The sequence below is a fragment of the Mustela erminea genome, chromosome 5 (genome assembly GCF_009829155.1).
Source record: "Mustela erminea isolate mMusErm1 chromosome 5, mMusErm1.Pri, whole genome shotgun sequence".
NCBI lineage: Eukaryota > Metazoa > Chordata > Mammalia > Carnivora > Mustelidae > Mustela > Mustela erminea.
This window is the reverse complement of record NC_045618.1, coordinates 85,867,870-85,885,113: the sequence shown is the minus strand read 5'-3', so window position 1 is coordinate 85,885,113 and position 17,244 is coordinate 85,867,870. Positions and strand designations below refer to the sequence as shown.

The following is a 17,244-nucleotide window of genomic DNA, read 5'->3' as shown; positions in this document are numbered from 1 at the left end:
CTGGTTTTAATATAGTTTTGCATTTGGGGTAATCTGGTTATGGAGTACATAGGACCGCCTTTTTATTATTTTTAAAAACTTCTTATTAACCTACAGTTATCTCCAGTTAAAAAATGGAATTTAAAAAATGGAGATTATTGAGTACTGTATAAACGTTTGGAGCAAAGGAACTCTAGAATGAGACCTTTTCTCCATTACATGATCAGAGAACTGATCTGAAAATAACCTTTTCTCTAAAAGAAAGCAAAAGGTTTGCCCTTTGGGGCACCTGGGTGGCTCAGTGGGTTAAAGCCTCTGCCTTCGGCTCAGGTCATGATCCCAGGGTCCTGGGATCGAGCCCCACGTCGGGCTCTCTGCTCAGCGGGGAGCCTGCTTCCTCCTCTCTCTCTGCCTGCCTCTCTGCCTACTTGTGATCTCTCTCTGTCAAATAAATAAAATTCTAAAAAAAAAAAAAAAGGTTTGCCCTTTGATACTATTTTTCACCTATCATATTTGAAAAGATCATAAAGTTTGATAATATATTTGTGAGGCCATGAGGGGAACAAGTTTTCTTATACGCTGTTGATGCCATCTATAGACATTTTAGTGAGTTTCAAAATTAGAAGTTTACATGCCCATTGACTTATAGTTCCATTTTTAACTATTTATCCTGTAGATCTACTTTCACAAATGCAACATGACATGTATTCTGTGTTATTCACTTCATCATTGACATATTAACAAAAGATTGCAAGCAACCTAAATACCCTTTAAGTAGGGAACTAGTTAATTATTGTACATCAAGAAAATGAACTTCTGTGAAGCAATGAAAACAAAATAAGGAAGCTCTTTTCATACTAATGAATACTCTTCAAGGTATTTTAAATGCAAAAAAGGATGGTGGGAAACACTGTATGTGTTGCTGTGTGTGTGTGTATACACATACATGTAGGAATTTAATTATATATAAAGAGAACATTTTTGAAAGGATATTTAAGAAATTGCTTTCTGGAGGCACCTGGGTGGCTCAGTTAAGCAGCTGGGTCTTGATTTCAGCTCAGGTCATGATCTCAGAGCCCTGGGACTGAGCTCCACATTGGGCCCTGCATTCAGTGGGGGGTCCTCAAGTGGGGTCCACTTAAGGATTCTTTCTCTCCCTCTCCCATTTTCCCTCTTCCCACTTGTGCATTTTCTCTCTTTATCTCCAAAATAAATAAATCTTGGAATGCCTGAGGGTTTCATTCAGTTGAGTGTCTGTCTTTTACTCAGGTCATGATCGCAGGGTTCTGGGATCAATTCAGACTCTTTGCTCAGTGGGGAGCAGTTCTTTTCCCTTTGCCTGCTGCTCCTTCTACTTGTGCTTGCTCACTCTCTCTCTCTGACAAATAAATATTTTTTAAAAAAAAATTAAATAAATCTTTAAAAAGGAAAAGAGGGGCATTGGGTAGCTCAGTCGGTTAAGTGTCTGCCTTTGGCTCAGGTCATGATCTCAGGACCCTGGAATCGAGCCCCTCGTCGGGCTCCTTGCTCACTGGGGAGTCTGCTTCTCCTTCTTCCTCTGTTCCCCGTACTTGTGTTCTCTCTCTAATATATACATAAAATCTTTTTTAAAAAGAGAGATAAATTGCTTTCTGGGAGGGGAACTGAGCACTAAAGATGAGAGAAATAGAAGGAAGAATTTTGGTATACTTTTGAAATTTTAATTATATGAATATCACTGAGTCAAATTTTAAAATATAAGTATTGAGGCAATCTTATAGTAATGACATAAAAACTAATTTCTTATTCAGATGTTCAGTCATTGTGAATGATATTGATAGTTGAGACATGTTCAGTTCACATGGTGCAAAAATTGGTTTTTATAATTCTCACTGTATCGGTTATTCAGATTTTTAAATTTTTAATTGGAGTATAATTAACATACAGTATTATATTACTTTTAGGTGTACACTATAATGATTCAGCAGTTCTACACATTACTCAGTGCTGATCATAAGTGTACTCAATCCCCTTTATTTCACCCACAGCCCCACCTTCCTTCCCTCTGCCAACCCCCAGTTCCTGTGCTTAAGAGTATACTTTTTTTGTTTATTTCTTTCCTTCTTCGTTCATTTTTTCTATTTTTTAAATTCCACATGTAAGTGAAATCAAATGGTTTTGGTCTTTTTCTGACTGACTTATTGTACTTGCATTAATTGTACCCTTTAGGTCCATCCGTATTTCAGACTTCATTTTTTAAAAACATGTATAAAGTGATTTTCTGAGTGGAGAGTTATAAAGTGATGTTTATGTTTCTTTTTTCTTTTGTGCTTCTTTTTGCTTTCTAATGTTTTCTTTAATTTTCAACAGTGAAAACAAGTTGCTCTGGGTATTGCACAACTCAGGAATATTACCCGATGTATTGACCCTGATATTAGTGTGTATTTTATTTATAATTGGGAAAAAATATGTGTAAAAATCTTTGCAAAGATTAATTTGTAGTTTTTTAATGCATTAGAAGTGCAGTTAAGTTCTACATATTTGTATTTTTGTTTTGAGCTGTTTGATAGGTACTAAAAATTAAGAAGCCAGTTTCAATGAGTAAATATAACACACCTAATTAATCATCTTATCAAAGTGACATTACTGTTTTAACTTTTCCCCAGATCATTTCCAGTCTTGTTTTTTGCCACTTGATTTTTTTACTCTGGCTTTGGGGTCCTCCCATAGCCTTTATGATTTAGCATTAATACCTAGTAGCCTAACAAAAGATGCATACTCTACAGCAGTTGATTTCTTTCCTAATTAACTCCTATTAATTAGGGATCCACAAATACTTACAAAGTACCAGTGTAAACAGAACACTCCAAGTAGTAATTCTGGATCAAGTATTGGTTGATAACATGCCAAAGACTTTTGTCTCCACGTTTTTGCAAATTGAGAAATTTGAGTCTATTTCAGTAGTAAGTTTTTGTGTTTTGTTTAGTTGATTAATATTATGTGTCATTGCTCCCAGGTCAATCTTACAAACCATTGTGGTTTCATGGGAGGACTACAAAAAAACAAAAGCACTGGATTGACCACACCATATTTTGCTACCTCTACAGTAGAAGTAATATTTCATGTATCAACAAGAATGCCTTCTGATAATGATGACTCCTTGACCAAAAAAGTAAGTGCTGAGGAAAAAATGTTGAGTTAAAATCCTAGTAATTAAGAAGATAAATACATAAAATAGTAAGTAGTTGATCAAGCACTATTTCTGAGTATTCCACTCTTCATTTAATACTATCTTCAGAAACAAGATTGTTGTAGAGCTAATGCTGTTTTCATTAATGATAATATTGAAAGTTGTTATCTTAATGGATTTGCCTTTAAGAAAATGGGGATATGATAAACTGAAAAACTTCTACATATGTTCAGATGGGTGAAATTACATTTCAAGTCTCTTCATACACAAATAGATATAATGGTTATATTGATTGAGGGAGAGCAAAAGTTTATATTATTATAAAGCACTTAAAATATAACATTCTTTATCATAAATTTTAACTAAAACTAAGAGCAGATAAGATAAACCATAATAATGAAAAAGAATTTTACTACCCTAGAATTTATAAGAGATGTGGTGGAATGGTTTTGATGGCCCTTGTGCTTTAAACCTACACCATCATTTTTCTGTAGGTGGCACTGGCATTTAAGAGTCGTTCTAGTGATTGTAGGGGTACCTCAGAGTACAGTTATATGTATTCAATCATGTTTGGTTTTCTTAGGGAGAAATATTTTTAAGAATAAAACCTTGTCCAGTATTTCTTCACCTTCTCTTTCTCCTCCTCCTTCAATTTATTCAAAACTGCTAAATGTAACCAACTTAATATCATTGGTCATTTTATTTAATATTCTTTTGCCTGATACCAGACTCTTTATACCATATTAATAAACTACAAAAACAGCATATTCTCACACTCTTTTGTAAAGGAATTTCAGAACTCCTCTCACATATTTGATAAGACTGATTCAGTACCCTTGAAGCCTTTTGTTTACAATTTAAAGTACTGTTGGAACTTGCCTACTAAATGAGTAATGGTTGATAAAACTAATGTATGGATGCTAATTAGATTGGAATTAGTAGTATAGGTGGAGATAATTGATAAATGTAAGAAAGTATATTCAGTAACTGGTTTGCTATAGAATTTCTTGTTGCATAGTTTTTATTTTTTAATTTTTTAATTTTTTAAAGATTTTATTTATTTATTTGACAGAGATCAGAAGTAGACAGAGAGGCAGGCAGAGAGAGAGAGAGAGGGAAGCAGGCTCCCTGCCGAGCAGAGAGCCCGATGCAGGCCTCGATCCCAGGACCCTGAGATCATTACCTGAGCCAAAGGCAGCGGCTTAACCCACTGAGCCACCCAGGCGCCCATTGTTGCATAGTTTTTAGAAGTAGAAAATGATCCATGAATACTGCTGATAAGATGGTGAAGAGGTGGATTGGAGTGAAAACTTCATTAAAATGTCAATTAAGCACTTTCTTCCATCAACTCATTATAAATCTCTATGAAAATAAGCCATTCCTGAATTAGAGATAATTATAAGTATAGTGCAAAAAAGATAATTTTAGGGCCACCTGGTGTCTCAGTCTGTTAAGTGTCCATCAGTCTCAACGTCATGAGGGTTGAGCCTTGTGTGGCACTCTGTGCTAGGGGTGGAGCCTGCTTGGGATTCTCTCTGCCCCTCCCCTGCTCTTATTCTGATACTTGCACACACACTCTCTTTCCCTCGCAAAAAAAAAAAATAAAATAAAATTTAAAAAATAAATAAAATAATTAAAAATTGTTTTAAAGGATAATTTTAATCATTAAGAACTTGGCCATGACTCACATTTATCATTATCATTTTCATGATAATCCATGGCTCCATGGATACAACTTTTAAACTCCAGAGCAGAGTCTAAAATTGATAGTATTTTGGATTACAAACATAAAAGAACAATAAAGTACATCATTTTTTGTTTTAAAAAAAAAAAAAACAGTTTTGTTCTTTCTTTCTTTTTTTTTTTTTTTTAAAGAAAACTATGCCAGGGTATTTTTTTACTTCACTATATTAAAAATGATAATTATATGGTACTTGAAATTTTATTCCTATGACCTTTGTAAAAATGTCAAATAAGTAGGATTTCTTACTATTTTCAAAACAGTCATGAGGGTGTGTCCTTAATTACTTAAGAAGTTTCTGAAATGAATGTTTAACAAGTTGTTATCACAAGAAAATTAATTTTGGAGAAGATAACACCATTTAAGAATGTTAAATGGTTGAGTTCTAATTAAAATTATATTGTTAAGTGGTAACATTTTTAAGTGTTGGATGTATTACAGAGTTTTGAGGAAATAAGTATTGAGCATTAATAGTTTATTTCATCTCTATATATAGAAAGTTTTTTACTGTGGTAAAAATTACATATATAATTTACTATTTTCACTTTTTAAAAAAAATTTTATTTAATTTTTTATAGGGTTTGGAAAGTTTTCATTGATGCATAATTAATATACAGTGTCATATTAGTTTTGGATTTGTGCGTTGTAATAACAGTTCTCTATTTCACCCATTTCCCCAACCCTTTTCCCCTCTGGCAACCTCCAGTGTTCCCTCTGTATTTAAGAGTCTAGTTCTCTTTGTCCATTTTTTTTCTTTGTTCATTTGTTCTGTTTCTTACATTCTACACATGAGTGAAATAATACAGAATTTGTCTTTGTCAGACTGACATTTCACTTAGCATTATACCCTCTAGGTCCATCCGTGATGTCACAGATGGCAAGATCTCATTTTTTTTTTAGTGGCTGAGTAATATTCTATTGTACATATTTATATATATATCACATCTTCTTTATCCATTCATCTATGGATGGACACTTGGGTTGCTTCTATATCTTGGCTATTGTAAATAATGCTGCAGTAAACATAGAGGTGCCTATGTCATTTCATTAGTATTTTGTTTTCGTTGGATAAATATGCAGTAATGGAATTATTGGATCATATGGTAATTCTGTTTTCCACACTGTTTTGCACAGTGACTGCACCAATTTGCATTTCCAGCAGTAGTGCACAGGGTTCCTGTTTCTCCACATCCTCACCAATACTTATTTCTTGGTAGTTTTTTTTTGTTTTTGTTTTGTTTTTCATTCTAGCCATTCTCACTGGTATAAGGTGATATCTCATTGTGGTTTTGATTTGTCTTTCCCTGATGATTAGTGATGTTGAACATCTTTTCATGTGTCTATTGGTCACCTGTATGTCTTCTTTGGAAAAATGTCTATTCAGGTCCTCTGGCCATTTTTAGATTATTATTTTGGTGTTAGTTGTATAAATTCTTTTTGTATTTTGGATATTAACTCTTTATCAGATATATCATTTGCAGTTGTCTTCTCTAATTTAAGAGGTTGCCTTGTCCTTTTGTTGATGACTTTCTTTGCTGTATAAAAACTTTTTATTTTGCTGTAGTCCCAATAGTTTAATTTTGGTTTTGTTTCTCTTGCCTAAGGAGACATAGCTACAAAAATGTTTCTATGGCTGGTGTCCAAAAAATTACTTACCTATATTTTCTTCTAATTTATGGTTTCAGGTCTTACATTTAGATCTTTAAACCATTTTGATTTTATTTTTGTGTATGGTGTAGGAAAGTGGTCCAGTTTTATTTTTTGCATGTAGCTGTCCAGCTTTCCGGGAACTATTTGTTGAAGAGACTGTCTTTTCCCCAGTGTATATTTTTCCCCTCCTTTGTTGTAGATTAATTGACCATATAAACATAGGTTTATTTCTAGGTTCTTTGGACTGTTCCATTAAACTATATGTCAGTTTTTATGCCAGTACCATACTGTTTGGGTTACTACAGCTTTATAGTGTATCTTGAAATCTGGGATTATGATACTTCCAAGCTTTGTTCTTTCTCAAGATTGCTTTGGCTGTTCAGGGTCTTTCATGGTTCCATACAGATTTTAAGATTATTTATTCTAGTTTTGTAAAAATTACTGTTGGTATTTTGATAGGGATTGCACTGAATTCATAGACTGCATTGGGCAGTATGGACATCTTAACAGTGTTGGTTTTCCCAGTCCATGAGCCTGGAATATCTTTCCATTTGTTTGTATCATCTTCAGCTTCTTTCATCAGTGTTTTATAGTTTTCAGAGTGCAGTTTATTCTTAGACATTTTATTCTTTTTGGTGCAGTTAAAAATGGGATTGTTTTGTTAATTTCTCCTTTATTATCAGTATAAAGAAATTTCAGCCGTATTATTGACTTTGTATTTTGCAACTTTACTGAATTCATTTATCAGTGCTAGTAGTTTTTTTGTGGATACTTTAGGGTTTTCTATGTACAGTGGAATGTCATCTGCAGATAGTGACAGCTTCACTTCTTCCTTATGAATTTGGATGCTTTGTATTGTCTGTTTTGTCTGATTCCTGTGGCTAATACTATGCTGAATAAAAGTGATGAGAGTGGACACCTTTGTCATGTTTCTGATCTTAGAGGGAAAGCTCTCATATTTCACCATTGCATGTCTTGTTAGCTGTGGGTTTTTTTCATATATAGCCTTTATTATGTTGAGGTGTGTTCCCTCTAACCCTACTTTTTTGAGAGATTTTATTGTGAATGGATGTTGTATTTTGTCAAATGCTTTTTCATCTCTTGAGATGATCATATGGTTTTTACTCTTTTTCTTGTTAATGCGCAGTGTGTTGATTGATTTGTGGATATTGAACCACTCTTGCATCCCAAGGATAAATCCTACTTGATTGTGCTGAATGATTTTTTTAATATATTGTTGGATTCGGTTTGCTAATATTGTTTTGTGGATTTTCACATCTATTTTCATCAGATTGTCCCATAGTTTTTCCATTCCTTCCCTTCCCTTCCCTTTCCCTCCCTCTCTCTCCTCTCTCTCTCTCTCTCTCTCTCTTTCTTTCTTTCTCTCTTTCTCTTTCTCTTTTATTACTCTGGTTTTAGCATCAGGGTAATCCTAGCCTTGTAAATAAATTTGGAAGCTTTCCTTCCTCTTCTATTTTTTGGAGTAGTTTGAGAAAAATGAGTCATAACTCTTCTTTATATATTTGGTAGAATTCACCTGTGAAGCCATCCATCTTTTTCTGGACTTTCTTGTTACTGTCATTATCATTTAAAATCTTCTTTATTTATTAGAGAGCACAAGAGCAGGGGAAGGGCAGAGGGAGAAAGAGAAGCAGACCCCAAGCTGGGATCATGACCTGAGCTGAAGGCAGATGCTTAACCGACTGAGCCACCTCTGGACTTTTGTTTGTTGGGAGTTTTTTGATTACTGGTTCAGTTTTATTGCTAGCACTTGGTCTGTTAAATTTTCTGTTTTTTCCTGATTCCATTTTTGGAAGGTTATATGTTTCTGCAAATTTATTCATTTCTCCTAGGTTGTCCTATTTGTGGGCATATAATTTTTCACAATATTCTCTTATAATCCTTTATATATCTGTAATGTTGGTTATTTTTCCTCTCTCACTTCTGATGGCATTTATTTGTGTTCACTCTTTTTTTTGAAGATTCTGGCTAAAGATTTATCAATTTTGTTGATCTTTTCAAACAACCAGCTTTGGTCTTACTCATCTCTTCTATTGCTTTTTAGTTTCTATTTCATTTATTTCACCCTAATCTTTTTTTTTTTTTTTAAGATTTTATTTATTTATTTGACAGAGATCACAAGTAGGCAGAGAGGCAGGCAAAGAGAAAGGAGGAAGCAGGCTCCCTGCTGAGCAGAGAGCTCGACGTGGGGCCGGATCCCAGGATCCTGGGATCATGACCTGAGCCGAAGGCAGAGGTTTTAACCCACTGAGCCACCCAGGCGCCCCCACTCTAATCTTTTTTATTTCTTCTGCCAGCTTTGGGTTTGTTGGTTCTTGTCTTTCTGGCTCCTTTAGGTGTAAGGTTAGGTTGCTTATTTGAGATTTTTCTTGTTTTTTTTGAGGTAGGTCTGTATTGCTATAAATTTCCTTCTCAGAACAGCTTTTACAGGGGCGCCTGGGTGGCTCTGTCAGTTAAGCATCTGCCTTCAGCCCAGGTCATGATCTCAGGATCCTGGTTTTGAACCCCTCATCAGGCTCTCTGTTCAGTGAGGAGTCTGCTTCTCCTCCTCATTCTCCCTCTGTTATTTATTTATTCTTTGTTTTATTTATTTATTCGAGATCTCACTCTCCCTCGAATAAATAAATAAAAACCTTAAAAAACAATTTAAAAAAAACAGTTTTTATAGCCTCCCAAAGATTGTGGGCCCTTGTGTTTTTATTTTCATTTGTTACCATGTAATTTTTATTTCCTCTTTGATTTCTTGGTTGACCCATTTATTGTTTAGTAGTATGTATTTTAGTCTGTGGTTTTTGGCTTAATGTGATTTGTTCTGGCGAATATGCCATGTGCACTTGAAAAGAATACATACTCTACTGTTTGGGGTTTGTTTCTGGTTTTTTGTTTCGTTTGGAGAGAGAGGAAGAGAGAACATTCACATGCACACATGCAACAGGGAGAAAGGAGGGGGAGAGGGAGAGAGGAAGTCCCAAGCAGGTTCCATGTTCAGTGCAAAACCCGACACAGGCCTTGACCCCACCATCCCACAATAATGGCCCAAGGTAAAATCAAGAGTCAGACATTCAAAAGACTGAGCCACCCAGGCATCTCTATATTCCACTGTGTTTGGATGGAATGTCTGAATATATCTCTTAGGTCCATCTGGTCTAATGTGTCATTCAAGACCACTGTTTCCTTATTGATTTTCTTTATGCTCTATCCATTGATGTATGTGGGGTGTTAATGTCCCCTACTATTGTATTACTGTCTGTTTCTTCCTTTTTATCTGTTAATAGCTGCTTTATGTATTGGGAGGCTCCTATTTTGAGCACATAGATATTTACAATTGTTATAACTTCCTGTTGAATTGTTCTCTTTATGATTATTTATTGTCCTTCTTTTTCTCTTGGTATAGTCTTTGTTTTAAAGTCTATTTTGTGTTACAGGTATTGCAACCACAGCTTTCTTTTTGCTTCCATTTACATGGTAAACCTTTTTCCATCCCTTCACTTTGGATCTGTATGTGTCCTTTGGTCTGAAGTGAGTCTCTCTTTTTTTTTTTTTTTTAAAGATTTTATTTATTTATTTGACAGACAGGGATCACAAGCAGGCAGAGAGAGAGGGGGAAGCAGGCTCCCTGCTGAGGGGAGGCCGATGTGGGGCTGAGGCTCGATCCCAGGATCTTGGGATCATGACCTGGGCCGAAGGCAGAGGCTCTAACCCACTGAGCCACCCAGGCGCCCCTGAAGTGAATTTGCCTTATAGGCAAATTATAAATGTTGCTTTTTTAATCCATTCAGTCATCCTATGTCTTTTGATTGGAGCACTTAGTCCATTTACATCTAAATTCATCATTGATAGATATGTACTTATTGCCATTTTTATTACTGGTTTTGCAGTTCTTTTTGTAGCTCTTCCCTATTCATTCTCTTGCTGTCTTTGATCATGGTTTGTTGATGTCTTTACTTGTATGCTTGGATTTTTTTCTCTTTATCTTTTGTGTAACTCTTACAGGTTTTCGATTTGTGGTTTTCATTAGGTTCATATATAACATTTTATGTGTAAAGCAGTCTATATGAGGTTGATGTTCATTTAAATTTGAATCACTCCTCACCCCCACGTTATATGATGTCATACTGTATACCCTTATATTTTGAGAATCCCTTGACTGATTTTTTTTATTTTTTTTAAAGATTTATTTATTTATTTATTTTTAAAAGATTTTATTTATTTATTTGACAGACAGAGATCACAAGTAGTCAGAGAGGCAGGCAGAGAGGAGGAAGCAGGCTCCCACTGAGCAGAGAGCCCAATTCAGGGCTCAATCCCAGGACCCCGGGATCATCACCTGGGCCAAAGGCAGAGGCTTTAACCCGCTGAGCCACCCAGGCGCCCCCTTGACTGATTTTTATAGATACAACTGATTTTACTGCTTTTGTATTTAACCTTTTTTTTAAAAAAGATTTTATTTATTTATTTATTTATTTGACAGACAGAGATCACAAGTAGGCAGAGAGGCAGGGAGAGAGGAAGAAGCAGGCTTGCTGCTGAACAGAGAGCCAGATGTGGGACTCGATTCCAGGACACTGGGATCATTACCTGAGGCACACTCAGGTGGCCCATGTTTTAACTTTTATACTGGTTTTATAAGTGTTTATTTTTATTATATGTTTGCATTTACCTGTGAAATTTTTTCCTTTCACAATTTTCTTACAAAATTTTGGCCTCTTCTTTCCACTAAGAATTCCCTTTAACATTTCTTTTGAGATTGGTTTAGTGGTGATGATGTTGTTTGGGAACCTGTTTCCCTCTCCTTCTATACTGAATGATAATCTTGCTGGGTAGAGCAGTCTTGGTTACAGATTTTTTTCTTTCAGTACTTTGAATATATCATTCCATTTCCTTCTGGTCTGCAGAGTTTCTGCTGAAAAATCAATTGACAGCTTTATGGGGTTTTCCTTACATGTAACCATTTTCTCTTGCTACTTTTAAATTCTCTCTTTCTCACTATGTTTTGCCATTTTGATGATTATGTCTTGGTGTGAAACTCTTTGGGTTAATTTTGTTGGGGGTCTCTGTGTTTTTTGGATCTGGATTTCTATTTCCTTCCCCAGATTAGGAAAGTGTTCATCTCTTGTTTCTTCACATAAATTTTGTATCCACTTCCCCCCTCTCCTCCTTCTGGGATCTCTGTAATGCAAACGTTACTGTGGTTGGTGGGGTCGCTGACTTCCCTTCACCTAGTCTCATTTTTTCTTATTCTTTTTAATTTTCGCTATTCAGCTTGGCTGCTTTTTATTACTCTGCCTTCCAGACTGCTGATCCAGTCTTCTGCCTCTACTCTACTATTCATTCCCTCTAGTGTATTTTTTTATGTCAGCTATTGAGTTCTTCATCTCTGACTGGTTCTTTTTTATATTTTCTTTCTCCTTCTTGAAGGTCTCACTAAGATCCTCCCTTCTTTTCTCAAATTCAGTGAGTATCTTTATGACCATTACTTTGAATTCTTTATCAGGCCTATTGCTTATCTTTGTTTAATGTAGGTCTTTCGCTGTGGTTTTGTCCTGTTCTTTGATTTGGGACCTAATTCCTTTGTCTTCTCATTTTGTCTGACTCTCTGTGTTTGTTTTTGTGTATTAGGAGAGTCAGCTGTGTTTCCTGCTCTTGAAAGTTGTGGCTTTATGAAGAAGAGGTCCTGTAGTGCCCTGCAGTACAATGTCCCCTCATAACTAGAACCAGGCATTTCAGCAGTGTCTTTCTGTGGGCTGTGTGTTCCCTGCAATTGTGACTGAGCTGCATTTGTATTCAGTCCAGTCAACTACAGTGGCCCATTTTGCCTATTGTGAACACACTGGGCAGGGGTTTGTTCCCTGTGCCATTAAGGGATGTCTTATCTTCTTGTTCTTCTCCATGTCTGTATAGTGTCGCTCTCATTTATGATTAGTCTCATGCAGAGTGGGGAGAATGCTGGAAGGGGGAGTTTCCAGCCATATTTTTGCTCCTTCTACCCTTTTTGATGTGGTCTCTTCTACCCTGTTAACTGTGGAAAGTCTATTCTGCCAGTCTTCAAGTCATGAGTCATTTTAGAAGAGTTAGTTTCACTGATGTGGCTATTATGTCGGTACCTGTGGGATGAGGTAAGTTTAGGATATTATGACTCCACCATCTTTTCAGAAGCTCTATCTTAACCATTTTTAAATGTTCACTGGCATAAACATTTATAATGTACAACTATCACAAGTATCCATTTCCAGAACATTTTTGTTTCGTTAAAAATATTTTTTATTTTCTCTTGAGAATTCTTTGATCCATGTGTTATTTAGAAGTATATTGTTTAATCTCCAAGTATTTTGGGGTTTTCCAGCTATCTTTATGTTGTTGATTTCCAGTTTAATTCCATTTTGGTCTGAAACAGACATTGTGTGATCTCTCGTCTTTTAAATTTGGTAAGATGTGTTTTATGGCCCAAATGTAGTCCATCTAGTGAATGTTCCATGTGATTCTGGGAAGAATGTGTAACTACTATTGTTGGAGGAAGTAGTCTATAAATGTCAATTATATCCAGTTGATTGATGGAGCTGTTGAGTTCAGCTATATCCTTACCAGTTTGCTGCCTGCTGGATTTCTCCCATTTCTAATAGAGGAGTATTAAAGTTTCCTATTATAATAGTAGATTCTTCTAGTTGCAGTTCTGTCAGTTTTTGCTTCACATATTTTGACACTCAGTTAGGTGCATACAGATGAAGGATGGGTTATGTCTTCTTGGAGTATCAACCTCTTTATCATTCCATAATGCCTCTCTTTAACTTTGCTTGCCTTGAAATCTGCTCTGTCTGAAATTAATATAGGTACTCCCACTTTTCTTTTTATTGGTTTATCGTGGTATTTTTCTCCATCCCTTTACTTTTAATCTATATATGTCTTAATATTTTAAGTAGGTTTCTTGTAGCAACAAATAGATGAGTCCTATTTTTTTTTTATCTACTCTGACAATCTCTGTCTTTTAATGTATAGTTAGACCACTGACATTTAAAGTGATCATTGATATAAATGGATTAATATTTACCACATTTGTTACTGTTTTCTATTTATTACCCTGTTCTTTTTTTTTTTTTTTTTTTAAAGATTTTATTTATTTATTTGACAGAGAGAGATTACAAGTAGGCAGAGAGGCAGGCAGAGAGAGAGAGGAGGAAGCAGGCTCCCCGCTGAGCAGAGAGCCCGATGCGGGACTCGATCCCAGGACCCTGAGATCATGACCCGAGCCGAAGGCAGCGGCTTAACCCACTGAGCCACCCAGGCGCCCTATTACCCTGTTCTTTGCTCCTATTTCTGAATTTCACACTTTTTCTGCCTTCTGTGGTAACTGAGCATTTTATAAGATTCCATTTTCTCTCCCTTCTTAGCATATCACTTATACTACTTTCCTTTCTTAATTTTTTTTAGTTATAGCCCTGGAGTTTGTACTATACATTTAGCGCTAATCCCAAGTCCACTTTCAAATAATACTATGCTGGTTCATGGATACTGCAAGTACCTTATAAATAACACAGTATATTTAATCTTTCTATCCTATCCCTATATCATTGCTTTCATTCATTTTACTTATAGATTAGCATATATGTACCTAAGCATACATAATCACATGCATTATTGCTATCTGAACAAACTCTGATCTGTTTGATCAGTTAAGAATAAGAAAAATAAAAGCTTTTATTTTTCCTTAAGTTATTGATTATTTGGTGCTTTTCTTTTCTTTATGTAGATCTTAATTTTTTTTTTAAGATTTTATTTATTTATTTGACAGAGAGAGAGTGCATAAGTAGGCAGAGAGGCAGGTGAAGGGGGGGGGAGCAGGCTCCCTGCTGAGCAAAGAGCCTGATGTGGGGCTCGATCCCAGGACCCTGAGATCATGACCTGGGCTGAAGGCAGAGGCTTAACCCACTGAGCCACCCAGGCACCCCTGGATCTGAATTTCTAACCTGTATCACTTTCTTTCTCTCTGAAGAACTCCTTTTAAATTTCTTGTAAGATAGGTTTACTGGCAACTAATTCCCTCAATTTTTGTTTGAGAAATTCTTTATTATCCTTTACTTTTGAAGGATAATTTTACAGAATACAGAGTTCTAAGTGTTAATAGTTTTTTTCTCCCAACATTTTAAATATTTCATTCCACTCTCTCCTTGCTTGCATGGTTTCAGGGGAGACGTCAGATATTGTTCTTTTCTTTGGTTCCCTATAAATAAAATATATTTTTAGCTCTGGCTTCTTTTAAGATTTTTTTCTTTATCTGTGATTTTATGAAGATTGATGATTTGCCTAAGTGTAGTGCTTCCCAGGCTTCTTGGATCTGTGGTTTGGTGTCTGACATTAATTGGGGGCAATTCTAGTTAGTATTGCTTCAAATACTGCTTCTCTTTCTTTCTTTCTTCTCCTTTCATGTAACAGTTTTTTTGTGGTGGTCCCACAGTTCTAGAGTATTCTTTTTTTTCCCCCCAGTCTTTTTTCTCATTGCTTTTCAGAAGAAAGGACACAGACAGTTTCATGGCATAATATTCCAGTTATTTAATATTGAGATGTCAGGGCCACCTGGGTGGCTCAGTGGGTTAAAGCCTCTGCCTTCGGCTCAGGTCATGATCCCAGGGTCCTGGGATCGAGCCCCACATGGAGGGGGGGGGTCTCTGCTCAGCAGGGAGCCTGCTTCTCCCCCTCCCCTCTCTCTGCCTGACTGTCTGCCTACTTGTGATCTCTGTCAAATAAATAAAAATAAAAATATTTTAAAAAAACAAAAACAAATTCATTTAAAAAAAATATTGAGATGTCAGAAGTATTGGGACTTTTTAAAATGTAAGCATATGTTTGTAATTTTTTATAATCTTATAATGCAAGCATGTATATTATTTAAGTTGTTATAATAACTATATCTGTTAGGTTTTCCTTTTGATGCCTGCTTTAATGAAGATGCTTACCCTAATTAGATAGGCCTTTTTTTAAATATAATTTTTTTAATTTTTTAATAAACATATAATGTATTATTAGTCCCAGGGGTACAGGTCTGTGAATCGCCAGGTTTACACACTTCACAGCACTCACCATAGCATATACCCTTCCCCAATGTCCATAACCCCATCACCCTCTCCCTCCCCCCCCAACCCCCCCCCCCCCCCCCCCCCCCCCCCCGGCCCCGGCCACCCTCAGTTTGTTTTGTGACATTAAGAGTTTCTTATGTTTGTTTCCCTCCGGATCCCATCTTGTTTCATTTATTCTTTTCCTACCCCTTCAAACCCCCCATGTTGCTAGGTAGGCTTTTATACATAGAGTAATTTAAAGTGTTTGTTTTAGTGAGAAAATGTTACAGTGTCACTGCTTTCACATGTATAACATCTACCATATAAAAGTGAAGTCCATCAAAATTACAAACAATAGGTAATAAAGCAACATCATTTTGGAAGGGTTTAGTTCTCTTATCTTCTAAGGTAATTTAAATCAGTTTAAATAAAATCTGTTGGGGCACCTGGGTGGCTCAGTCGGTTAAGCAGCTGCCTTCGGCTTAGGTCATGATCCCAGGATCCTGGGATCGAGCCCCACATCAGGCTCCGTGCTCAGCAGAGAGCCTGCTTCTCCCTCTCCCTCTGTCTCCCCTCTGCCTATCTGTGTTCCCTGTCTGTCAAATAAATAAATAAAGTCTTTAAACAATAAAAAAATAAAAAGATAAAATCTGTATCAGGTTGGGATTAAATTGAGACAACATTTCACTTAATTCAGTAGAAAGGAAAAATATACCTGATCTCACAATTCAATATAACTATTCTAAACCTTCTTTCTATAGGGAAAAAAAAAAAACCTTAACATTTATATTTCTCTATATACTGAGTTTTCCTCTTCCCAATTCCCTATGAATCTTGTTCTTAATCTGCTCCAGAGCCCTAGTATGTTAGATTTTTCTAACAGGCTTATATTTTAGCTCTATTATAGTATCAGTTTCTTTTTAATAAAAGGTTAAATATTTAAACTTAATCATGGTGACCAGTTGTCTTAACACCAGTTCTCCTTAATAAAAAATCACTTTCTGTATTGGTATTTTTTCTCCTGAATTTAATAAATTCCACATTAGTGGTAATAAGTTGAGGCCTAGAACATGTGTCCTATTACAAATGAACAATTGGATATCATTAGGTTGTCCCCCTTTCCTCTGTAGATATATCTTTAGGTGTGTTAATCCATTCAGTAGACACATTAATGAGCACTGGTTGAAGTGTAATATTGGAGGAAGTAAGGCTCGTTGACCTCAGCATGGAGTTTAATACCTCTAATTAAATTAGGTAGTCGACAGTCAGTATAAAGAAATAGCTGTGCCTCTGGCAAGCTAGAATTATTTATGACTCTGGTTCTTTGTTTTAAACTTGAAAGGAGAAAATCATTTATATCTATCTTATAGAAACTAATTTTAGTTCTCATTTTTTATTTAAAATATCATGTGATTTTGTAAATTATTTTTAAACATTTTATTTTCCCAGAATGAGAGGTAAATATCCTTGAACCTGTTTAAGTGTAGTGTTTTACTTCTTGTGAAGAAAAGCTTTTTCAAGGCTCTAGACAGTAGCAGTAGAATTTTTACAACATAGACTATACTTCTTGAACAAATTAATCAAATATTCAGTTGCACAAAGTACTCTCTTAGAAATACACTGCCATATCAAAAATC

The 17,244-nt window shown here is 35.6% G+C and overlaps 1 protein-coding gene across 17 annotated transcripts in view; it reads left to right on the top strand.

Annotated features, from left to right (window-relative positions):
* RALGAPA1 (Ral GTPase activating protein catalytic subunit alpha 1) overlaps window positions 1-17,244 on the top strand; it is a 247,914-nt gene that overhangs the window by 190,630 nt on the left and 40,040 nt on the right. For 16 of the 17 annotated variants that reach the window (XR_004285927.1, XM_032344040.1, XM_032344039.1 and 13 more), the window contains one exon: window positions 2,975-3,130. Coding sequence is in view for 16 of the 17 variants with exons in the window: in XM_032344040.1 (XP_032199931.1) it covers window positions 2,975-3,130 (156 nt within the window). In the remaining variant the exon portion in view is untranslated. Of the gene's footprint in view, window positions 1-2,974; window positions 3,135-17,244 lie in introns of all 17 variants that reach the window. The other variant, XM_032344045.1, reaches the window with a different exon arrangement.